This window comes from Apus apus, chromosome 3 (assembly GCF_020740795.1).
Source record: "Apus apus isolate bApuApu2 chromosome 3, bApuApu2.pri.cur, whole genome shotgun sequence".
NCBI classification, from domain to species: domain Eukaryota; kingdom Metazoa; phylum Chordata; class Aves; order Apodiformes; family Apodidae; genus Apus; species Apus apus.
This window is the reverse complement of record NC_067284.1, coordinates 23103356-23129146: the sequence shown is the minus strand read 5'-3', so window position 1 is coordinate 23129146 and position 25791 is coordinate 23103356. Positions and strand designations below refer to the sequence as shown.

At 41.0% G+C, this 25791-nt stretch overlaps 1 protein-coding gene across 8 annotated transcripts in view; it reads right to left on the bottom strand.

Annotated features, from left to right (window-relative positions):
* DST (dystonin) overlaps window positions 1–25791 on the bottom strand; it is a 296184-nt gene that overhangs the window by 63444 nt on the left and 206949 nt on the right. For all 8 annotated transcript variants that reach the window (XM_051614873.1, XM_051614876.1, XM_051614875.1 and 5 more), the window contains 9 exons: window positions 23814–23876; window positions 22574–22809; window positions 20771–20900; window positions 19162–19361; window positions 17229–17724; window positions 15025–16499; window positions 5050–5211; window positions 3757–3927; window positions 1609–1775 (listed from right to left, as the gene is read on the bottom strand). In XM_051614873.1, the coding sequence (XP_051470833.1) occupies window positions 1609–1775; window positions 3757–3927; window positions 5050–5211; window positions 15025–16499; window positions 17229–17724; window positions 19162–19361; window positions 20771–20900; window positions 22574–22809; window positions 23814–23876 (3100 nt within the window). The remainder of the gene's footprint in view (window positions 1–1608; window positions 1776–3756; window positions 3928–5049; window positions 5212–15024; window positions 16500–17228; window positions 17725–19161; window positions 19362–20770; window positions 20901–22573; window positions 22810–23813; window positions 23877–25791) is intronic.

Sequence of the window (25791 nt, the reverse complement as noted above, 5' to 3'; positions counted from 1 at the left end):
GCCTCCAACTCCTCCTGTTTGTTCCCCTTACTGCATGCATTGGTGTAGATGCACTTCAGCTGGGCTAATGATTCTGCCACCTCTTTTGGGGGAGAAGCCTTAATTCCTACCTGGCTGCACTCAGACACTTCTGTAGTTACCAACCTATCGCTCACCCTTATGTCCTTGATGCCACATGGATCATGTTTCATCCCCAGCTCCTTTCAAATACACTTTAAAGCTCTTTCAATGAGACCTGCTAACTCTTGTCCCAGGATCTTTCTTCCCCTTTGCGTTAGGCTTTCCCCACCTGTTGCCAGCATGCCTGGTGTCCTGTAGATCCACCCATGATCAAAGAAACCAAAGTTCTGCCCATAACACCAGCCTCAAAGCTGGGAGTTAATCTGCTGGCTCTTCCTATTTATCCCCTCACTAATCACTGCAACTGGTGAGATACAGGAGAATACTACTAGTGCTCCTGATCCCTTAACCAGCTGTCCCAGGGCCCTGAAGTCTCTCTTCATTGCCCTTGGACTTCTGGTAGCTACCTCATCACTACCTACCTGAAATATCAGTAATGGGTAGTAAGTAATGAGAGGGCCAAACTAGGGCGGGGAGTTTTCTCTGTATATCTTTAATCTTGGCCCCAGGGAGGCAGCTGACTTCCCTAAGAAGTGAGTCTGGCCTGCATATAAGGCCTTCCACTCCCTTTAGAAGTGAGTCACCTACGGAAAGGACCTGTCTTTTTTTCTTAACTGAGGTTGTTTTGATGCAAAGAGAAGTCTGACTTTGCCTCAGTGGCACCTCCGAGTTTGGTGAGCTGTCATCTTTATTCAGTTCCCCTTGCAGAGCATCATACCTATTTTGCAAGGTCACCTTGGGAGGTGGACCAGTTACTTGAGGAACCCACCTACCACACCTCTTGCACTGGGCAGGAACTCATTCTCATTGCTTCCTATCCTGTGGGTCATCACATTCAGCCAGGCAGCAAGAGAGCTCCATGTCATAAGCCCTGCCTGACTGCTTGGCCTGTTTCAGGAAGGCTGAGTTGTGGCACCAATGGTCTATCTCACTCTCTCACTCCCTAATGGTCCTTAACCTACTCAAGTCTTCCTGGAGCTTAATCACCCAGCAGAGTAGCTCATCTACTTGGACACGCCTCCCACAGGTGTGCTCACTGTTGTCACCAGATGCTGCTGAGAGAGCCACTTGGGTGGCAGCACATTCCTAATAGAGCTCCATCTGGGAAGTTGCATCAACCATGGTGTGTACAGAGCTTCAGGACACCATGTCTTTCTGCCACGTGGAAACCACTGCTCCCTGGCTGAGCATCAGCACCCTCCCAGCATGCCCTGCCTGTGCAAACTGCCGTGCCACCATGCTGTTCACTCACTCTTGGTCGCTGGCACTCCCTGGGGCAGCCTTTAATGGGGGTTGTGTGGTGCCTCCTGTCGTGCTGGCTCCACCCAGGCCACCTCAGCAGCCTGCCCATAAGCTGCCAGTCCCCTGGCACAGGCTAGCCACTCTCCTGGGTTCAAAAAGTCCCAAAAAGTATCCTTTGCTGGCCCTTTAGTCTGCGATCCTATGCTACGTCTACATTTTTCAAATTTATGAAAGAACTTCAATTACCTTGTTTCAGCTTTACTGAGCAATGCATCCCATCGACTATCCAGGAAACTCAACTGTTTCAAGATTTTTGCCCTATCAGCAGCTTCAGCTGACTCTGCAATTTTCTCCCCTTCACGCTTGATTGCCTCAACAGTAGGCTTGCGGTCATCCAGCAGCCTCTGGAGAAGCTAGAGAGAAAGCAAACAGGCACCAGGTCATTAAGAAACATGGCAATAACACAAGTGTAAAAACAGAAGGAGCAAGACTTCTTGAAGACCTGTTAAAGCAAACAAAGAAAAAGCAATGCCCATCTTGTGATGAGAGTATGAATAACGCTGATCAAAAAGCACCACATGCCAACCCCCCAACCCCACGCTGCCAACCCGTGCTCCTTTTACTTTCTCAATTGCTTTGCCATGAACAGCAGTTTCAGCAAGCCCAAACAACTTCCTTGGTTTCTATGGCATAAAGAAGTGTAGCAGCCTGAAGAATGAACATAGAGAGGAAAAAGTTATGTTTAAAACCATTGAGGGAAACAACCAATTTAAAGTACCTGATACATTTTAAAGGAACATTTTTGAAAAAGCTGCATGTCCTTCGAGATTTGGCAACAGAAAGACAATTCTGATATATTTAGAGATAGGAAAACAGATATTAATGTCTATTGTATAATCGACTCACTACCTGAGATACAATTGAGTTCACTGATCTAGTCCAGTAAATTAACTTATTTGTGAAAAACAAAACAACCCTCTGTCTAAAATGTCCTGGACTTCAGGGGAGCAGATTTCAGCCTCTTCAAGGATCTGCTTGGTAGGGTATAATGGGATAAAATCCTGGATGGGAGAGAAGCCCAAGAAAGCTGGTCAATATTCAAAGATTGCCTCCTCCAAGCCCAGGAGCAATGCATCCCAAGAAAGAGGAAGGCAGGCAAGAATGCCAGGAGACCTGTGTTGATGAACAAAGAGCTCCTGGACATTTAGATGAAAAAAGAAAGTCTTCAGAGGGTGGAAGCAGGGACAGGTAGCCTGGAGAAATACAAAGAAGTTGTCTGAGAAGCCAGGGATGAGGTTAGGAAAGCTAAGGCCCAGACAGTTAAACATGTCCAGGGACATGAAGAGTAGTAAGAAGGGTTTCTGCAGGTACATCAGTGTAAGAGGCAGAAGAGGGAAAATGTATTCCCTCTGCAGGAGGAAACAGGAGACCTCATCACGCATGATATGGAGATGCTGAGGTACTGAACGACTTTTTTGCTGCAGTCTTCACTGACAAGGGCTCTGTCCACACTGTCAAAGTCACAGAATGCAAAGGCAGAGACTGAGAAAAGGAAGATCTGCCCACTGTAGAAGAAGAGCAGGTTCAAGATCATCTGAAGAACCTGAAAGTGCACAAGTCCATGGGAGCTGACAAGATCCATCCACAGCTCCTAAGGAAGCTGGCAGATGAAGTTGCAATGTCACTTTCCATCATATTTGAAAAGTCACGGTAGTCTGGTGAAGTTGCCTTTGGTAACACTAACATTTTGCCTCTGCAGATATCCCAACATGACAACCTGTACTGACCATAACTTAACACACCTTCTCTGGGTGACAGTGGGCCCCACAGTCCAGCTGCATGGACTGTATGTTTCACAAGCTATGATGTCTCTTTTTTTCTGCAGCCATTACGAAAATATGCAAAAGCTGACAACACTAATAACTATTCTACATTAGCACAGGCCATTTCCCAACAGCATTCCAACTAATTACCAACAATGATCAAATCACGATCAGGACCAAGAGCCAAGTATTTAAGTTCATAATCTGCTACATTACCTTGGAATCATTACAATGAAAATATACTAGGTTTTATTTCCTACTTTCCAAACGGCCAAACACTGGCTTTTATACTTTCTGTTCTTCCAATGGGCCTTTAACAGTCCTTTCCAGATACTGGCACTAATTCTAACTAGAGCTCAGATTGCACAGTGTCACTCTTTGTCTTATGTCCCAGAAGATGAGCACTTCTCCCCTCAGCAGATTACTGAGTGTCTAACAGATGGCTGTTTTAAACACCTCAGTACACTTCAATGTAATGTAACACAGCTGAACGAATTTTATACTTTCCCAAAGGGTGGGAATTTATTCTCATTGATCCAGTAGAAGAATATTCTGAACACATCTTACTTACTTTCTGTTCTTGTATTTGAGCCTTCACGACTTTGAATTCAGCAGATGGTGGTTTCTGATTAGCCACAAGGTCTTCTGTATCAATGAGCCAGCTAAGCAGAGATTCAAGGGCATCCTGAAATCTCCCACAGTGAAGGAGGGCTTCCTGCAACTGGGCAGCACGCTGGGCAACCTGAAAAAAAGTAAAGGATGGGACTGTATTCACCTTTTTATTTATGTGAAATAAGTAGTCAAAATCTGTAGAGCATCTGGCAATACCACTTATAAACACTGATTTTTTTAGCTGTTCATAATAGCACTATGGCACATTTTAGCACTAATCTCTCGGTGCTACAGACACCCTAAGAAAAGAAGAGGCTGACTCCCAGCAGATCAGACTGCTCCAGTAGTTTGGTACAAGAGATACTCCTGTTTTATATAGCTACAGTAGTATGAAGTATACTGACAGGGTGTTTGTGTTTCAGATTGTCTTTATTTTCTTTATAGAAAGACTAAGCCAGGAACTCAAAGTAGCAACTCGTAATAGAGGGCAATAATACCTTCAAAGGGAAGAAGAAATAGGAAAGGAGAAGGCAAACCACAGGTGTCTGTGGTTCTGCTGCTTCACTCCTTCAGGAAGATAGAGCAGAGAAAAATGAGTGTCATTTCTACTTCCCATATTTTCCATTTTTGAACAGCAGCTACTGCTGGAAGAGGACTCTTCAAAAGCACAGGAAAACATCTACAGCCAGTCTTCCAAAGCAGTGGTACCTTCCAACATCTCAAGCAATACAGTCCTTAAGGTGCTATCAAGGAAATGTGCCACTAGTCACACTAGCTGGGCTGCATTGCTGCCCTGTGCACTGCACGGGTACAGCAGTGTAATGAAGGAATATAACAAGAGTGAAAAATGTGTGAACAAAGACTGAAGGAGAACTACTTGAAAGTGGCTAGCTACAAATGACATAGCTGCCTTTCCCAGGAATGTGTTACAACTCCAACATCTTTGATTGGATTATCAAACATCCCTGCTCTGCTTAAGAAGGAAGAAACACAGTCCTACAAGGGTTTTTCCTGAATAAAAATCTAGGACAGACCTAAACAAAGTTTTACAAAACCTTACAAACAATAGCAATACCTCTGGCTACTAGTGATATAAATCTTATCCTCAAAATTACCAACAAAGTGATTGTGTAAAGTAATATCATTCATACTCCCAGGCAATATTTAATTTCCTGTATTTTGAAATACATCAGTAAGCAAATAATCAAAAAGCAGAACACAACAAAAGCAGGATAGTATACAAAATAATAACCTTCTTATTAAGAGTCTTCCATCGTGTGTTGACATCTTCAAGGTCATGTTCAAGGTTTTCTGTGTTGGTAGTTTTAGCAGCACTCTGAATAAGGCCTTGACCCAACCAATTTACCTCCTGTTGTTTTACTTGCAGGGGTTCAATTTCTTCTTTCTGGAACACCTGCAGTTGAAATCCAAGACAAATGAAACATTGTATCTTCTGACATAAAATGCATCTGGTGTTTACATCACAGTATGTAACAACAACAACAAAAAAAAAAGCTGAAAACTGCTGTCTAGAAGAAAGGAAACCATCCCTCATCAGCACCTTCCTAAAAAAAAATATTAAAATAATCTAAACAGAATAGACTAAATCTAAACAGAGTAAAGGCAATACACCACGGGGGAAAATGATGTGCACTTCCATGAGTAGTTTCAGACAGGAAGGAAACGGGAGTGGAGGGAGGCTGTGGGGTTTTTTGTGGGGGGAGAAAGAAAGGAAAGAAATAAAGAAAAAAAAAATTTCTAATAGGCAAAAAGATCAAGACTGGACAAACTCATCTATCTGTTTAATTATCAAATAAATAAAACATACACACTCAAAGAGAGACAATTGGGCATTTTTTCCAAATTAGGATAAAAGCAAGTTTCACGTTAAAGAAGCAGCGAAGCAAGAGATCTTTTAAGGTAGGTTTTAAAATACAATGGTAACAAGGAGGAGGCACTACAGATGCTGCTGAAACAGTATCCCAGCAGACGCCCAGGAAAATGGGTCTCATTCAGAGGGACATTCTTGCAAATTGCCAGGGCTTTGAGGATACCCAAACAGCAGTTTTAGCAGTTTTCTGTTTGCTTTCTTTTACTCTTTCAGGTATTCAAGCTTTTTCAAAGCCAGATTACTACCATTAGCAACAGCAATGTAAATCTCCATTTGTATTCAGCTGCATTAGGCTGCACTGACACCAGTGTCAATGAGATCAGAAAATGGCCTGAAGCCCCTGAATTAATTACACAGGCCAGTGAAAAATAACCAATGAATAAACAATGCTAAAGAATGCTCAACTTTTGACCCTAAATCCTTCTATTTCTATAGCAGCATTCAGTAACAGTTTTGGTGTACACTTCGTGCATTCAAAGCAACCTTTCTCAGCATCCTGAAAAGCTGCGACCACTCTGAACATATCGGTGACTCTCCTCTTTCGCACCAAACACAGCGTGGCAAGTGATCGCTTTTAAAGCGGCAGACCTCAGGTGGCTGAGGTCTTCCACCAGCTTGACAAGTCAATCTAGAAGCCTGAACAATTACACTCAACACCAAGGGTAAAACAAATTAAGCACGCCTACAAATTTTGTTCCTACGAAGAAAACAAACAAACAAACAAACAAAAACAAAACAAAAAAACAACCCCAACAAACAAAACACCAAACAAACCACCAAAAACTGCAAACGGTAAAACTGTGTGTGTGTGTTTACATGAAAACTGAGTGCAACAAGCTGGCTGCTCCCAGAAAAAGGCAAACGCTTGTGTTTTTCTTGACTGTAGGGTAGGGAGGAGGCAGAATTACTATTTCCACACAGAATCAGCAACAACTTCTCTTTTTATGTGCCATAAAGCCTCATATTTTGAGAGCAACCTCCTAGCATAGAGGACTGATCTCCATAATCTGCCCTTTGAAAATGCATGCAGGCTTTGCAGAGAGAAGCTTAAAATAATTTACAATTATTGCTGAGGCCTAAGTTTACCAGAACAACTTAGCAACAAAGCTTGAAGTATCTCAGATTTCAACCAGAGTGGGAAGAAAAAAATTACAGACCCGACAAACACCCTTTCTTTATTACAAAGCTTTGCTTCTTGCTCTCTTACCTCATCCACTACTCGCAAAGCGCTGCAAGATCCTGCGCTTGTAAAACACTGCCGTAACGTCAGACCTGCTTTCTGGCAGCCAAACGCAAAAGGCAGCTTTCAGAGAAGCGGCCAGCCTTTCATCTGCCTGCTGTGGAAAGCACAAGGATCTGATACTGTTGCTTATACCTTGATGAGTAAGGCTGCTCGGGCTGAACACATGGGCTGTAGCTGCCCTGGAACGGCACCGTCTGGAACCACGCTCTGAGCAAACACCCAGCACCAACCAACACGGGTGCACGGAGGAGGCACCCTAGGCCGGGGGGGACCCGCACCAGCTGGGCCACAAATAACCCTGCTGGAAGCAATCAGCCCTCTCAGGATTTGCCCCTAATTCATTTTCTGAACTGATCACCTCACCTATTTCAGACATGGCATGTGTGCTAGCAAATGACACTGATTAATGCATCTGCCAAATTAATACAAAATGACATTTTTGCCACAGCAAAACTTAAAGAAATCTTTAAACAAGTATATTTAAGCCTGCATTTCACAAATCTACCGATATTTTAAATTAAATTACCTTGTTAGACAATAGGCCATTGCAGACAGCATCCAAGGTTTCTTGGATGCCAGCAGTCCAGATACTGCCTTTACTTCTCCCTGGGATAGCTTTTGGACAGTCTACAGTACTATCCAATTCAAGCTGTTGAACAGAAAATCCCATTTCATTTGAGCCTGTATGTGCTATACTGGATTCCTCTGGATCAGATAATATCTCGTATTTTGCTAAATCCAAGTCACTAGTATTTACAGCAACATTCCCATAATAAACATTTATATGATGATGTGCATCTTGCACATAATCCTCCTCTACTGCTGTGACTTGTGTTTTAGTTTTTTCATTAACTTCATATGCATTTCCCACTTCACTTTTGTCGAAGGAAATACTTCTTTCATCACTTTGAAGAGGATCCTCACGTGACAGAGTTTTCTCTTTGAAACCTCGTAAGGGAGAGTATTCCCCCCTCATCTCTTCCTGATCGCTCTCACATGTCTGTGCATTGCTTTGGTTTACGTTTCCAGAGTGTAAAATGTCATGCAAAGCCAATCTGCAGCTCTCTTTGACAGGGACACTATCACTTGCAAGCAGTGGAGTTTGCTGCTCTCTGCAAACTGATGGAAAATATGGTCTAAATTGACCTACTGCATGGATATCTTCTGCAGAAGATAGACTTTGTATTTGAACTTGCTCCCCTGCTAATAGCGTATCTTGTTTTTCTTCCCTTTCTGTTGGAGGGCTGCATAAACCAGAATCATCTTCTTCCGAGGTAAGAGAATTCGTACCCCATTTGCATTTGCCCGACCTAGCTGTATCTGACAGATCGGTAGTTTCATTGAAGGAGCATTCATTTTTATTTGTGTAATCTGAAAAGTTGGGAGGAACAAACATTCTCCATGATCGCCTATGCTCCTTCTTTTCTGCATGAGACTTTGCTTTGGGTAATCCAGCCGCCCGAATTATATCACTGTTCAGTTTGAGAGCATCAAAGATCATTTTCTCATCCAATTTGTTGGCTTCACGGCTTCGGAGCTCAAAAACACTGGAAGAAGTAAGGGCACCATTGGAGCACAAAGTGCTGATGTCCAGTGTTCTGTGACTGTAGGGTAAGGTCCGGTCTGTGAAATGCCTTGAGGAAAGGCTGCCTTTGGAGCCTGAATCGATCTGTTCATTCAATCTCACAGTGTCATAGATGGACCTCTGAGGAACGTAGCAGTCCTCAATATTTAGATCTTCATCTTCTTCCCCTTTGCCAACACAGGGAGGATTCTGACGCAGACAGTCTGGCCTGCTAAGCGGCTTCCCCATCCTGAAAGTAATCGCACAAGTACACCACTACACCTGTGTTTTCATGGATACATGGGGAACATTAAAAAACACTAGCACTCTGAAGAATCATAGTAAACTTGTCCTTAGCATAAGATGCATAGATACAAAATATACATCATAACTTATGAGGTGGTTGAGGTCATTCATAATCAGTGCATCAGTTTAAATGCAGCTTAATCTGGATGTGAGGTTTTTTCCCCTCTCTGAAATATAAAGTGCTTCAACAAGAAATTAACAGAAATCCTCCAATATCACAAAAAACCAAAGTATAGGAAAAACCAGTAGTGGCTCAAATGTTTCACACACTCCATAGAAGGCTTCAGTAATTTTTCCAGGTCAGAATCTGTATCTGAAATCTCCCAATTAAGCCTTCCAAATGAACAAGCACTACAGAAGGCAGCACATTATCTTCTGTAGGTGATGGCTTAACTGTAATCCATTTAACCGGTTTGCAGAGTTCCATCTCCTTGATAAACACAACATGGTGCGGCAGCTTAAAAAGACAGAATCCACAGCGGCTGTGTATGGTTCAGACCAAGGCACAGAGAAACACAACTGGAGGGTTGTGAGGCGGGAAATAAGTTAAATCCAGAAGAGTAAGAATAATAAACCAGCCCTTTACTTTTTTGGCAGTAGCTATAAATATCCTTGATCTGAAAGGCAGTTTATCCTCTTCTTGTACCAAGCTTGTCCGTGGTGCCTCCACAAGTCCCACAGGAAAACATCACTTTCTAGCAGCCAAGCCAACGCGTCCTCCCAGCAGACAGTCGGGAAACAAACGCTTTTAGACCGATTCTCCCAGTACCATCCTGGAGAGCTGCTTAAGGCAACTGCAGAGCAAGCGTGGCGCGTCGCCTCCGAAGGCACGGCAGGTTTACACTCAGAGCATCACAGAACCATAAAAATCATAGAATGTGGGGGGGTTGGAAGGGACCTCTAAAGGTCACCTAGTCCAGCCCCCCCTCCCCCTGCAGTGCGCAGGTCCCGGCTACAAGCAGCAGCTACTGAGCTGCCCTTGCTCCTTCCTCTTCATTTCTGAAGCTCAGCGGTGAAGAAGGCAGCGCAGGAGAGAACCCTCCTCAGCAAGCGCCGGCGCGTACCGCCCGGGGAAGCCGTCCAGCTCTGCAGCTCGCCCCGCTCTCGGGCGGGCCGCCGCGCCCTCCCAGCGCCACGCTCCAAGGAACGCCCCGTTTCGCTCTTCAGGCAGCATCTGCTACCGGCCCACCCGCTCCCGAAGCGCCGCTCTGGGGCTGCCCCCCTCCCCACCTCCTGATCTTCTCAGCCCCCCGCGTCTTCACTGCTCGCTCATCGTTCTGCCGGTGCGATGACACACGCCTGCCCCAGCCCGCCGGTTAGCGCCGAGGGAGGCGGCGGGGGCGGGAGCGCGGCGGCACGCTGCCCTGCCCGGAACTGCCCCCGCCGGGCTGCCCCCCCGGGCTGCTCCCCCGGGCTGCCCCCCGGCCGGGACGGCAGGCAGGGCGCGGTGAGGTGAGCCGAGCCGACGCTCCAGCTGGCTCCCTTTTCCGAGAGGCATTGTGGTAACGACACGCACTGCTTTTAACCACCCGATCACCCTGTCTGATAAAGCCGTCATTTAAATGGGCGCTTCCACACGAAAGCTGGGAGTTTATCTGTGTATTATTTTCTACAAATCCCCCCCACACTCGGTCTTTAGTGATTAGGTCTCAATAGTTAGGTGTCACTCCGTTTGACTCCGTACAAAGACGCTCAGTCCTGTTAAGTCCTGTTTCGATTCTCTTCAGTCTGGTTCCTGACTTTGAGGCAACAGCTTAGGGTGACGTTGTCTGACAGGTCAACTACTGTTCAAGGAACACGGCAGAGCTAAGCCACGCCACTACCACAGAAAGAAACATTAGAATGTTGGAGAAAAACATCTATATTTGAAAAAACCTTTATTTTATTAGGACTTCAGAGTGGCACAAAAGCAGCCTAACAGGATGAAGATTCAGGTTTTGGACACTGACAACACTTTGCATGTTCATCATCATGTAGGCGAAGGGTTGGGAGACTCACAGGTAAACTCACCAACAGCACAGGAGAAGCTGTCATAACTAAGCTGCTCTGCACCAGTAGAAACTTAACTGGGTACCCAGAGACCTGCCCTGCATGTGTGACAGTAGCTATCAGAGTGACAATTCAGAACAGCATATGGCACTTAGTGCTAAAACTTAACATAGGGCATTAACTACAATCAGCCAGAGCTTTCTTTCTGTGTTAAGCAGTGAGCAGGATATGCTGTATACAAGAAATACAAACACACCACTCTTCTTGTTTATTGACTTACTTGATATACAGTCAGGTATCTATAAAAATACTAAAGTTATGTAAGAAAAATTGTCTCTTCCTCTTCTCTGGTGATCAGCCATAACACATTAAAAATACACAAAACAGATACTCATCTCTAGATTCTCTAGTTGGGAATATATACTATCGTGGTGAAGATGAGAGAAGCATCTTTTAAGTCCTGTCATCCATGGTTATTCTCACCCAAAACACCCCCAAACCGGTCCTTCCTAAATTCCAAGAGTGCTGCACCATTTTATAGGGGAAGTATGTAACTGAAAATAGTCTGTATTTTGTTCAACAGCAATGTGTTTTTACTAACATTTCAAAAATATTTTGCCACTTTTCACCATACCTACTGAAGAGTATCAGTCACTTCCAAATGCAATACTTCAAAAACAAACTGAAACAATTCCTTATTTTACCTTTGCTTTTCAACACAGACCCTAATTGTAGTAAATCCCCAAGGAAGGTTAGTATCTTATTCCAGGGTTTGTAAACGAGTGAAAGGGAAATGCAACACTTCTAGTTTCTTACTGAGCACAAAGAGAAAACTCTGATTATTCTTTCAACATTAGCTGCCTTCAAAGTGAAAACTGGAGGACAGACACCCTCTACAACAACTAAGATAAACCAATTAAAATCTTAGTTCAAGCTCATTGGCAGGAATACTCAGGCTAGCTAAAAATTCCCATGAATTCCAATGAGAAGGCAACCTCTAATGACACTACTTTTGTTCAGAAAAAATTGGTTTTACTAAAAAGAATGCTTTTTAATGTCAGTACAAAGAATTGTGCAAAGGTTTCAAGAAGTAAAATGATTCAACTTCTGTTTTTTTTCCTGTTTCTATTTCAGAGAGAAACTAGCTGTAAATACTGCTCCTACTGCAAATGCCCTAGCACTGTGTGGCTATCCAAACCCAGGGTGTTCTGTTTAGGCCATTTGCACAATTATTATGTGTTCTGCTTTTGAAGAAAGGCAGCAGACTCTGTGTACTTCAACAGACCTACTTTACTGAAATTTCCTTTTAGTACCAATCTATGCATTGTGTACTGACTTTGGGGGAAAAGATATCTAACAAAGATGACTTAATTAGTAATGACTTTTGTTTTATATTAACTGAGACAAATTCTTCATTTGATTATACTCTTCCTGGAGTACCTCATGAAGGAAGAGTCATGGTTCTACTTCCAAATGAACTCCACTGGAGATTTTAATTTACAGAAAGCAAATTTTAAATCTGCATTTAAATAAATATAGTATAATGCTGACCATAAGTACTTCCAATTTAACACTCTATACTGACTGGAATAAGTAGATCATAAACAAGGAATATTAATTAAACAAATTATATATAGATATTGCTATATATACATACAAAAATACAACTCAAAGCTTGTTTGTTTTTTTAAAAAAATAACTATGCATTTTCATTCATGCAAAAAAGACGCACAGAGCTCTCACTCTTTTTACATAAAAATTGGTCAAACCACAAAAAAAGATCTCTGGGCCATTACATGAGCCCCTCTCCTGAAGAGAGTGAAGTTTTCATATCTATCTACCAAAGAGTAACTCTTTAGCTTCACCCTTCAGGAATAGGAGTTGATTGTACTTGACCACAGAAGCTAATAACATAGAGAGTTAGACTGTGGTTTTGTGGCCACAGCCACATTTTCAGGTTGTGTGTGTTTGTGTACGTGCACAAACGTGAGCAAATACACCACGAGGGGAGCAGGACTTGTGGGAGCCAGTCTTCCTACAGTTTGCTGCCTCAGGTAAAATTGCTTTCTGGAAGGGTGAAGTGGTCACATTACCCCTTATAATTTTGCTGTGCCCCAGTAGCGCTCACACTGAGTATTAGAAAGTAATTGTTGATTCTGATCCTCCTGCTATCAGTACTCCTTTGCTACCACCTACTACCCTCACCTAGTAAAACTTCCCCTTCTGGTCTTCCTATTTCCTTTCTTCAAAGGCTCCCCACTCTGCTTCTTTATTCCAGCACTTGCTCTTCACTTGGTTAAACAACCCCTTCACCTTTCCATAATTTTTCACCTCCTATTTAATGGCATTGTATTTTCACTCAGAAGCAAAAGCATGGCCTAAAAATAGTCACTTTGAGTAAAACACAGTTCTAAGCTTATAAATATCTAATATAAATACAATCCTGAAGTAGACTTCTAGATATAAACAAGCTCCTATTTGCTGTTCTGCTTTATACTTCTCAAGGGATTTTGGTCTTTTTACCATACAAGCTCTTTGGTTGCAGGAACGCTATCTCCTCACAGATCTCCACAGACCTGAGAAGGCTCTCACTCCTGAACTGTACAATTGCTGTGTCTCATCCAGTGCCCTGACAATGCACAACACTGAGACAATGCACAGGGAACTGGATTCTTCTACTCCCTGCTCATGAGGCTGCTTCCCTATGAAAGCATGGTTCTTTGTAGCCATATACATATATACGTGTGTGTGTTTATACACATATAGTAACAAAGACCTAATGCTGCGCCCAAAGTTTGAAAACACAAGAAATGTGGTTAAATCAGAGATCACAAATTGGCTACAACTGAAATCCTGTACAGTCAGTATAAGCAAGAGCAATCACAGCAGCAGCTTTTGCTATTTTCCTATATCCAAAGTGTTTTACTAACCATATACAAAGAAAAGCCATTTGTTTTTCTTTTAAATGGAGATAGACTTGTTAGGACAGACTGGCATACCATTTTAATCCTCCCAGTCTAATGGAATCTCCTCATAATGTAACTATTTGTTCAATATTTTTGTCTCTATTTATGCATTCTGAAAAATGATCAAAACTCACAGTAACTTGCATCGGAAATTCCCAGATTGAAGTTTTCAGTTTTAGTTTTCCTTTCTACTATGGTTTAATTTAGACAAAGCAAAATGCACCCTCTGTTGGGCCAAGTGTGTAACGACTCTTTCTCAATCTTTTCAACAAGAACAGTTTATCAAATCCTGTTATGAAGGTTTGTTTTTATGATTAACTGTGAACTAATGTACAAGTCACACAAACATTTGAATCCGTATTAGATTGAAATGAAACTAAAGCAGCGCAGAATAATCAGTGCTACTATATAGCCATTAGGAGATTTATGATCTTTTTCAAACACTGCTTACATTTTTAGGATTTATAAACTTTTCCAGTGAACACTGGAAATTCATTTACTGTAACCTAAAACAAGCAAGTATCTGTACTACATTTCAGCTCCAAAGCACAATTTACACCCACTATTGCTGCAATACATTTTTTTGAGCTTGACAGGGATTGCTAACTGGCATATTAAAAATCTACACACAGAGGCATCAAAATGCATTTTGGATAAGGATGCTACAGTAAACTCCCAATATAAAAGGAGGTTTCTTTTACCTGTTCTTACTAGAATGTTTCTAGCTAAGGGTGGATTCAGTGAGGTCAAAGTGGCCAGTATATCAGAACAGGAAACAGCCAAATGTAAGGTTTTATACCTACACATGTCGATGCCTGCACCTATGTGAAAAAAACCTAAGCTACTCGGGTGAGCAAAGTGAATAAGGGCTGCTGTGTGAATACTGGAGTCTAAAACTCACACCACAGTGAAGATACAGTTCTGTGTAATACACAGGCATCAGAATTGACACAATATGCAGTTCTCAAGAAGAGACAAAAGTAGATGGATTGTGTAAGGAAACAATAGTGTTTAAAGCCAAGAAGGGCCTGGGGTGCAGGAACCGTGAGCTGGCATGCAAAGTTATCAGTGTCAAGCTGTAGCAAAGGAAAGCTTCTCTGGAGCACAAGAAGATATCCCATTTAAAACGGATAAAATGCATACAGCTAGAACTCACTGCTGTGAAACAAGACTCCTCCAAAGTCTTCACTTAACCAACCCCTTTCACAATTACATGTAATAAAACTGCATTGTGGCAAAATACAGGAGTAAGAAAGAGATTTTCCTACCTTGAATGTATTCAGCTGCTGATAAATGGTCTCTGTTTCCATTCCAACAGGACCTTGTGACTCTTCATGTTCTTCAGCTCTCCCAAGCAGACCGGAAAACTCTTTTAGCTTACTGTAAAACTCCTCAACACGGCTAATAGTACCCTCCACTTGATCTTCCCTGGTTTTAGCTCTGTCTAGTAGCTTGCTGCACTGTTTATTTAAAGCTTCCAAGTCTCTTTTTATACCAACAAGATCAGGAGAAGCTTCTGCTTCTGTGGCTAGCAAAATTTTACAGTTTTTATTAGCATTTTCATTATTCATGATAAGGTCCTCCAGCTTCTTAAGGAAATGTTTTATGTTCTCTCTCTGTGATTGCAGCACCTCAAGATCTCTCCCCACTGGAGCCATGCTATCAAGTTCATCATCAAATTCTGCAAACTGAGAGAACATCTCTCGGATGCTATTTTGGAAATGGCCGATTCCTTGAAGTTTTGTTTCTAAGAATGAGCATCTATCTTCAACCTGTTGGTTCACTGCAGTGTATTGTTGCTCCAAAGATTCAGCTTGGAGCAAAAGGTCAGAAACACCTGCTGAATCAGAAGCTTCTACCACCAGGACTTGGGCAAGCTTTTTTGCTAAATCAACATGAGGCTTTAAAGCCTGCAAGGCTTTCTGCTGGGCCTGCATCATCGTCAGGTGTTTGTTACTGTATGACTGAGGTCCAAGTGAGTCGTGAGCTTCCAGATACTCTTTGGCACTTTTAAGCTGTTTTTCGGCTTCCTTGCATGATTCCTGAAACTCTTTCAGCCTTTGTGCCATATTTTCCAAAGATTCTCTCTTCTTATGTAATTGTTCTGTGACCACATTCACTTTCTGATTCAGCATCCTAGTTTCTTCTTGAATAATTTCTTTATCTGTTTCACTTGCACTGAGCAAACTTTCAGCAGTATTATTTAATAGCTCCACCATTCCATGGTGTTTATCGAGGTCCTTCTGCCAGGCTCTCACCTGAGCAACAGATTTCTCAATTTCAACAGGGTTTATGCCAACTTTTAATTCACAAAGGTTGCTTTGGCATTTCTCAATCCATGGCTGCAGATTTTCTACATACTGCTTGTATTTTAGTGCTTTCTCCAGACAATCTGTTAACTTATTTTGCCTTTCTTTTACCTGCTTATTAATTTCATCCCAGTTACTTCTGAGTGTGGCAATTTGGGATTGTAATGCTGCTTTGTCAGCTCCTTGAGTCTTCTGTAAGATACTTTCTCCTTCTGCAACAATTCTTTCATATGAACTAATTTGATCGGTCATGCTCTTCTTAAAACCTTTCTGTTCTTCAACCAGTGATTGCAAGGCATCAAGTCTGGCTGATACAGGACGAGCCTGGTTCAGCTCTTTTTTCTTTTTGCCTAGCCAGGCCTGAAAGTCCTTAGACATTTGCTGGAACAGATGAGAAGCAGCATACGCTGACTGAAGCTGTTGAACATGGTTATCTACAAAAGAGAGGACAGCACAGAGGCTCATTATCAGAAACTGCTAATATTTGGTCAAGAAATAATTGCATCATAGAATGGTCTGAGTTGGAAGGGACCTTACATCTAGTTCCAATCCCCCTGCATGGGTGGGGACAACTCCCACTAGATCATTGATTCTATCCTTCAAAGTTCCTTGTGGCCAAAGGAAATTAAAAAGCTAAAACTGAGGCTGCTAGGGAGAAAAAAGTATTGTATTGCTTGCAGTGTATTACTTGTCCAGTTTTGTTGTTCACAGGGTAAGGGAAGGCTGCAGACTCCCAGCTCTCTTCTGTCAAAAGCAGTATTATACAATTATCACTGCATTTTGCCAAGGCATTAACTGGTGCTTGCCTAAACATTACAGTTTTGGCTTACTACACACCTATGCAGCCACGTAACTCATTGAACAGCATCCTCTTTTGGTATTCTAGTTCAGTGAAGATGCTCCTGAAGGAAGAGATGAGAAAAGGAGCCCTGCTACTGTGCTTCAGATTCTCTCCTAAACTGTTCACTAGAGATCCCAAGTTTTGATTTTCCCTTTACAAGGCACAGGGACTCTCCTAAATTCTAATGTACAAATGCTTAGGAGGTGGATTGGTTAGAGAGCTGGCATTAGGCTCACCTCACTTAACAACTCTATAAAGAAAGATGAGATTATATGCTTTACTTTATGCATTAGTTACTATTTTTATTTAAACAAATACTGACCTGATTTTTGCTGAATATCCTTAAATGATTTTAAGATGCCATCTAACTGTCTTGTAAGTTCTGCTTTCAAATACTCCTCTGCAACCAGTGTTGAAAGCTCTTCACAAAGAACTTGAGCCACATGTATATTCTTCATTTCCTGTTCTATTTCCTCCTTCACTTCTCTAGCAATGTCCAGTTGATGTTTCACAGCATCAGGTTGTGTACTCACAGCCAGGCTGCTGCTTAGTTTGCTATCCAAGGCACTTAGCTTATCAGACAGACTTCTGAGTAGACTTTGATACTCTGTGCTTTTCACAATGGCTTGGTCAATTCGGTCACATCTGTTCCTCAGTTGGTCAGTTAGACTGTCCCATTTTTGTGCCACAGCTGCCAGTTGCTTTTTTACAGTTTCATGGGAGGGTGGATGTTCACCAGGTCTCTTCAGAATCCCTTCACCAGCCATAGCTAACTGCTCATATTGCGGCTTCCTGGAGTCAAACTCTTTGAGCAGAATCTGGGAATAAAGAACATTTTAAAAAGCATTTAACTCATGAAAAAAAAGCAAAGTGCTTCTGGCAAAACTCATGTAGAATTTGTTGTAGCTAGCTCTCTAATTGAATAATCAATCTCCAAGTTTAAAAGACAGTGGAATAACTGTATCTCCTACACATAAACTGTGTTGTTTCCAAGCATCCACATCAAAGAACAAGAAAAAAAGAGGTTAATTTACACATCATCTACTAGAAATTCAATCAGCAGATACAAGTAAACAATGAATTCTGTTGATACTGCAGTTAGTAAGTAACCAGACGAAGTAAAATAATCGCTGTTTAGTTTCAAGCCATGTCTTCTTTCCTAGACAGTTTTGATATTTGTGTTAAGACAGAACTTCAAAGAAGGTGTATTCTGACAAGTATTGTGATGTATTATTACAGCACACAGGATATTTTGATAATTCAAAAAATGACTGAATGTGTACTGTCAGACCTTTAAAGTTTACATCATTGGCTCCCAGAATTTATTTTTTTGTCCCTTCTTCTGTGCCTGCAGAAGAAAGGACAAATATCATGGTTTTATTTTACAGAACATTTAAGACCCTTCCTTTTTGAGTCAATTATGTCTTAAGGGCTGTTAAGTGATGCATAGAATCATAGGGGTTGGAAGGGACCTCTGAAGATCATCAAATCCAACCTCCCTGCAGCAGCATGAAAGTCTTATGCCAGCTGTCTAGATTTATTAAGCCCTTACAAACCAATATTAAATAATTTTAATACACTTCATTTTAATCAATACTGATATGCCAGCCTTAATAATATTTTTGCAAAATAAAAATGTTATTTCTCATCATAGGTTAAAATAACTGGCAGCAACAAAAATGTTTGAAATTAAAATTTCTAATATCTGCAATTTAGTCTGATTTTTCTTTCTTTTGTTGAGGTTTGCTGTATTTCAGTAATGAACTACTTCACTTTTTCATTTTACTTCTTCTTTCCCACTCTTGGCCCTATCTATTCCAGTACTGCATTTCACTTGCCTTCATTTTTTTATTAGTTACTGACAGTAAATAAAATCTCAAAAAGCTAGTTGTACAGCATATACTGTATATGAGGACTGATCATAAAATGTTACATATACATTAAATTAATAAAACTTCAAAGGAACATTTTCATTTGATTCCACAGAAACCACAGTAGTATGGTCAAAACACAACAATGTATCAGAGGACCAGTATCTCCACACCATTTTTTTCCCTTAGCTGCTCTGATCTCTCTTCACTCCTACAATATTTTTTCTTATCATTACTGTAGCCAAGTATGACTTCAGCTGATACTTGCTGTGAAAACAATGTAATAGCTTGCACTAACTGTGCTCTAATTGCAAAATAGTACTGTGCTAATAGCATAAAAAGCAGAAGACACTTAAATCAATGATGAGTCTTGGCATGACTCACCTGAACCTGTTGCTTTTGTGTATTCAGCATATTAGGATCAATTGATAACGGGCCCAGCACGCTGACCATTAGCTCCTTTTCTACAAGCCAGTGCTTCAGCTGTGCTTCTGCTGTCTGGAACTGGGTCAGGTAGTTTGAAGACTCCTCCAGTTTTTGTTGTCTCTCAGATGTAACTTCATTGAGCTCTTTCCATTTGGAATCTAACAATGATAATGTTAACACATTGCATGCATGTTTTAGCAGATGGGTTCTCAGACAGCAGGCTATATATGAAACATAAACAGAGCTCTTTAATAAGGCTTCTTGCTGATGAACTCCAGATGCCTTACTGCAGTGACTCGGCAAATATATCTTTTAACAGCCAGATCCATATACACTTGGATGAAGCTCTGCACTTCAGCAAAGCCACGTGTGAAATTTTTAGAGCAATGAATATACAATGTGCAATAATATTGGATTAGAATATTACTAAGTGAAATACCACCAAATTTAGGCTTTGGCCTCACATGACATAAAAGGCAAAGGGCTGTACTCAGTTATAACAGAGATGACTCATTTAGAGAGACAAATCTTCCTGCTTATTCAGTATAAAAAAACAGATTCCTTTCCAAGGGTGAGCATAAGCCTTAATTTAGGCTTCTACTCTGAACAGCCCTCTGAAGGAACACACCTCTTTCAAATATCTGTACTAGGAGCCTGTGGAGATTAACTGCCTCATTTAGACATCTAAGTCACATAACTAATGACAGGCAATGAGAATACTTCAGTACACAGGTATTTCAAAAGTGCTGAACGAGCTTAAGTCCATACCCAGGCCAATCTATGGTCAATTCCACTTGTGGCAAGTGGCTTCCAGAGCAGCCACTGCGTCTTAGAATTAACTTCCCCCTTTCCTCTATGATACTGTCAGTGCTTGCTCAGTCAGCTCCGATATTTTGCTAACTCTCCTTGTCCCCAAGTTTCATCCATGTTTTCTGTTTCTTTTGCCAACTCATTGTCTTTGAACTCTCCTCATTCTGTATCAACTCCCTTTCAACACTATTCAAGCTCTCTTGGAGACCTTACCTGATACTTACAACTTTTCAAAGTTTCACTTACAAAACAGGACAGAAGAAATGTAAGCTTTAAAATTATTATTGGTGTAGCTACAGAAATGCCTATCGGTATGAAACAAGACTGATCTATGACACATAGTCATTTCCAATTAATTTTGGAAAAATTTGTGGAGTCAGTTTTAGAAAATGGCAATAAAACACCAAATCCACAAAATTACAACAGCTACTAGTGCATGGGGAAAAAAACATGCAGAAAACAATATCAACAACTCAAACTGTTCTGTACATTAAATTAGAATTAACTTAATTTGTTATATTTTGTAAGAAGAACAACGTTTATCTGGAACTATAACTGACCAGTCAAGTTTTAGTCACACACACTGTTTGAAAAAAAAAAAAAAAGCCCTCTCCAACAGGGAGTCAAGCTGCAGCCTCTCAATTGCACTGGAGGGAGCAAGATATTAAAAATACTAGTGATTGCTAATACATTAAAAAACTCAGAATAAAACAACTTCCAAATCAGTCTGAACTGTAATACAGCTTTACTTAAGTACCTATTTTATCCAACATTTGCCTCCACTTGGGTGCTTCAGGAGAGTTGGGGTTCTTCTCCAACAGCTCTGCCACTTTGTCCTTTAGTTCCTGCACTTTGTTCGCACTTTGCTTTAATTCAGTTTCAAAAAGCTGCAAATTCAAGTGTTAAATGAATAAGAGACTGAAGAAGAAGGGCAAAGTGTATAATTGGAAGATCATTATACTGAGATGCCAAGCACGAAGATAAGCAATAAATATCTACCACTTATATACTCCTTTTCTCCTATGAATCTCAAAACACTATATAATGGCCTAAGTTGCTGCTCAATTTTTTTTTAAGAGATAACCTGATAGATTAAAACTATATTAATAAAAATTATTACCATTTAATTTGAACAAGTGACAGAAGAACTCAGAAAAATAAAATCCACTAGGTTCTGCCACAGTCTCATACACTTGGAATCTGTTCTTGTACAGAATACAACCTGACTAATGCCCAGCAGAAATAACCCAGCTAGCACCAACAGAGAGGAGTGCAGTGTAGCCTCATTTGCCTCAGTGGAAATCCTGTTATCACTGCTTCTTGCCCTGCTATTGGACTGCTGCTTGTAGATCATCTAAGACTATAGTTTAAAGAGCACCACAGCTTAAAGTGGAGACCTAGAAGGAGAACAAGATGCCCCAACAATTCCTAACTCGTGCCCTTCTTACAGACCGAAGTGAATAGTCCTTATGCCTGGCAAAGGGCTCTTATGTGAATATTCTTAAGTAATACAGCTTGCCCCATGGAGCCACATTTTCATTATCCAAAACCTGCTAAAATAAACAGAGAACAAACCTATGTTTGATTTAGAATTTTTAGTAAAAGTTCCAACCACATCAGGAGGATGACTCTTGCCTGAGCCCTTGCTCAAGTTTTCCACCTATCTACGAATACTCTTCTATCACTACACTGGGGATAGGATTGTCATGGTAGCTTTGCACATTCTCTGCTGAAAAAATAAGGAGCTAGTCTTCTTCCACTTTAAGTCTGAGTTTTAGAACTGAATATTATCCAAGTTGAAGGAAAGTTAGTAGCTCTTCAGGTTAATTTTTAAGGGTGACGCACCAAATATAAAAGAAGTACCTCAGTTGAATCAAATTCTGTCCCTGTTTATCCACAATCACATGCAATGAAAGAATTTTCCCTATCCATTACAATTCCCTTTACAGATTAACCTTTACATATGTAAATATTGTCCTTCTTTGCTAAAGAAGCATATGCCTCCAATGCTGAAAGAGAACAGAAGCTAACTGCTGATTCAGTGGTTTGCTCTATCAGCTTAAAAGGGGGGAGGAGACTCTTGTGCAGCTATATAACTTAACAAGCATGACATGGCTGCTGAAGGGAAACACTGCCTTGGAATAGGCATAAGCTGCTGCAGCTGCAGAGACTGGGAGGTCTGTGGAGTGTCAGTGAACCAGCAGCTGCAGAAACAGCTTTTGAATAGATTTAGCCCTTCAGATCTTGTGAGCAATTCAGTATGTATCTCTAAACCACTAAAGAGATCAAACCAGTTTATTGTAAAAATCAATATAGCCTCACATATTTAAACTGGCCACCAAAATTATTATTTTCTGACCTGTGCAACTCCATCTCCCTGACACAGTGCTCCTTTTACTCCACTGACAGTTTGCCAGATTTGCTCTAAGCCTGACTGGCATGCTTACTGGGATCATTTAAATACTCTCTGCAACATTAAGCTGGGCTGAGATCTCAGTTATTCAAATACAGTTTGTCCAGTAACTGCAAGAAAGTGTATTTTTTTGAAAGTACAATATACCTTATGTTGCTCAACTTGGGCTTTAACTGCATCGCTATCAGTTGGAGTAGCTTCCCAATCTGATGCAGTTTTGTCCATTTTTTGCAACCACTGCATCACTGAGGTTGATTCCTCCTGAATATTCTGCATTTTTGAAAGCATACATTCTAGTTCCGAAATCTTTTCCTTCAATAAAACTCCCAAATCTTCATAGCTGTGATTCACATCAGACATGGCTTCTTGAACCGTTGTGAGTTCTGTAAAAGGAGAGATGCACAAAGACTATGTTAGAGGTCACAAGCCCTTCAAACAATACTTTTTGTTCTTGACTTCAAGAACTTCTAAACAGTACACTGAGTTGCAATAGCTAATACTTCCCCAAATAAAAAGTCACTGAATGTGTTAGAGTCATTTACAGGTCACACTAAATGGAGTTAATACTACATCTGAATGACCCTATTTAAGTTCCTATTTATTTGCAAGAGCTTCTGATTTCACAGAAATTATTACTTTAATACACACAGGTACCCAAATACCTTACAATCCTTCTACCCATTGTTATTTTAATGTTTTAAGTAACAATTCCATTACAAATAGTTGAACATGCTGAACTAGAGTTTAGTTACTATATGACAGCCTAACATTACTGCGATATCATTTTGCTGACATTCATGTACCATTATAAGTGTTTTATCATTGAGAGAGCACAGCAGGTAGACTGTGGTAAGTAGACTGTAGGTTAGGAGAACAGACACTCAGGATGTGGTACGTGGCAATCCATGAGTACACATAAAGTGCCTATATAAGTTCCTTTGTTTCTGTAAAGACGTTGGTCACACAGTGATACAATTTTAAGTAAAATGGGTGTCTTTGTATATTCATGTTTGTGTATGTGCATGGTGTGAATGCTGGTGAGTGTTAAAAAGTTCCAACCCACATATGCACGTTAGAATTTTTTTAAAAAACACAAGTTACATTAAAATAGATATCCCTGTATCCATCTACAGAAGTACCTATTGACTCAGAATACACAGCCAGATTTTACCTGTCTCCAAATAAAATATTGGAAGTAGGTATTTTTACAGTTAATTTTAGTATCACGTCCTAGTCAATATAGTTTCCTTACATGATGGTGACACGAAAGTTCAGTCTAGTAGTGAATGCTACAAGCAAATTTATATACAATATTTTAAAAATACTTACACATTTTACAGTAATTGGCAAGTGCATTTCTTTAATACATCCTGAAATTTTTACTGACCTTTATTTTTCAGGAAATCCTGAGTTCCTGGAGCTCCTCCTTCACCATTTAACATTGTGCCACCTGTGGATCAAGAGAGACCAAGTTCCATACCTACCTGTGCTTTTTCCCAGCACTGCATTTCTTTTTCAAAACGAGATACACAGCTCTTATTGTAATACTAAAGAAGTATCTTAATGCCAACCTTGTGATAGCAAATACTTTATTTAAACTGGTTTATATATTTAAAGATTGTGTTATGTTTTAAGCTGCTCCAGCCAGCTAGTGCCATAAATGGTACGATATATGCGTAGCATGTGGGTGTGCGACTGGATGCACATTTAAGAATGCACATATGCATGATTTATCAGTCCTATCACTCACAATTTTGAGCTAAATAAACAAGTATAGCAAACAAAAGTCTGTACCCTAGCTGTGAGGCCTACTCACATCCATACAGCTAACACCACTTCCTTCCTCTCCCTAAACAGAACCTGTTCCCTACTGCCTACTGAGAACATGGTTTTCCCCAGCCATCTTGGGGTCAGGGAGAGGCCTAGCTGGCAAATGCTGAGACTCTGAGGAGAGCACTAAACATTAAACACCAAAGACAACCAAAGTGGTCATTGCAGACACCACAACCAAAGGCACTCCTTACTCAGGACACCTTTAACCACCTAGGAAGTTAAGTCACCATCCCTGGAAGTATTTAGAAGACACGTAGATGTGGCGCTTAGGGACACGGTTTAGTGGTGGACTTGGCAGTGTTAAGTTAATGGCTGGACTCAATGACTGTAAGGGTCTTTTCCAACCTAAATGATCCCATGATGAAGCAGCATCTTACCTCTGCACAAAAAGCTTTTGATACCAACAAGACAAATCTCTCCCTGTCTTGTCACAAGCAAGATTTGAGCATGTGCTCCATGACTGGGACTGCAACATGGAGTCCCTACAGTCACTTGGAGGCAGCTGCTCACCCAAGCAGCCCTACTAATTTGAAACATAATTTGAAAGCCTCTGGAACTAGGGCTACATGGACTTTGTAAAACACCATCAGATCACAATACTGGGGCACATGGTCAAGCCACAGAGAACTGCAAGGAGAATCACTTCCCATTCTCCTGCACATATGTATTCCCAGAGGAGCAATTAACAGAGAAAGATTAACAGTTGCCTTGGAAAAGGGTATGCATCCACCCCACAGTACCAGCTGGACAATGAGGACCACATTAGTGGCAGCTGGAAGATGGCAAGAGAAAATAAACCAGATAAGAGAAATCACAGGCCCCAGCCAGAGCCCTGTAAATCTTCATGGTCTATTAGCTGGACTCTGGTATTTATAACTGTGATTAAGTGATACACAGTACAGCTCTTGTCTAGGAGTGTGAATACTCTAGTCTGGAGGAGTACAGCTGCTCTCATATGCTAGTTATTGCATTATTTTTCTGTTCATATGCAAAGGAGTAGAGAAAGGGTTAGAGAAAGAAGCCCAAATATCCCATATAAGGTTCCAAAATGTTATTTGAAGTATTTGTATTTAAAATCCAAGCAAGAATTGAAGCAGGGGCAGCTGAAAGTGCTCTGCTCTTGCCAAATAGGTATCTTCTGTCCTCCCGGTCCTTTGCAGGTGACCAATGAAGGCCAACACACTTGAACTGAACAGAGCTGGAAATAAACTCAAGAACTGACTGAAAATGTGCTTATGGTCATTGAAACACCCTTGGTACCACATGCCTTGAACTATTCCTTGAATGATACTTAGCAGAGTTACTGGTTTCTGTAAAACAATTTAAACACTAGAATGCAGAAAATCATGGAAACAGGTTTGCTGTCTTTAACATTAGATTACCAGTAAAAAGGATTTAGCTGAAGCTCCACACTGGAAATACATTTTGGCTCAGTAAAGTCATGCTGGGATATTAATTCCCTTCCATGCTGCTGGTTCAACTAAAATATTGACTAGCATTAATATGCTACCATATTGGGATGAGAAGGTTAG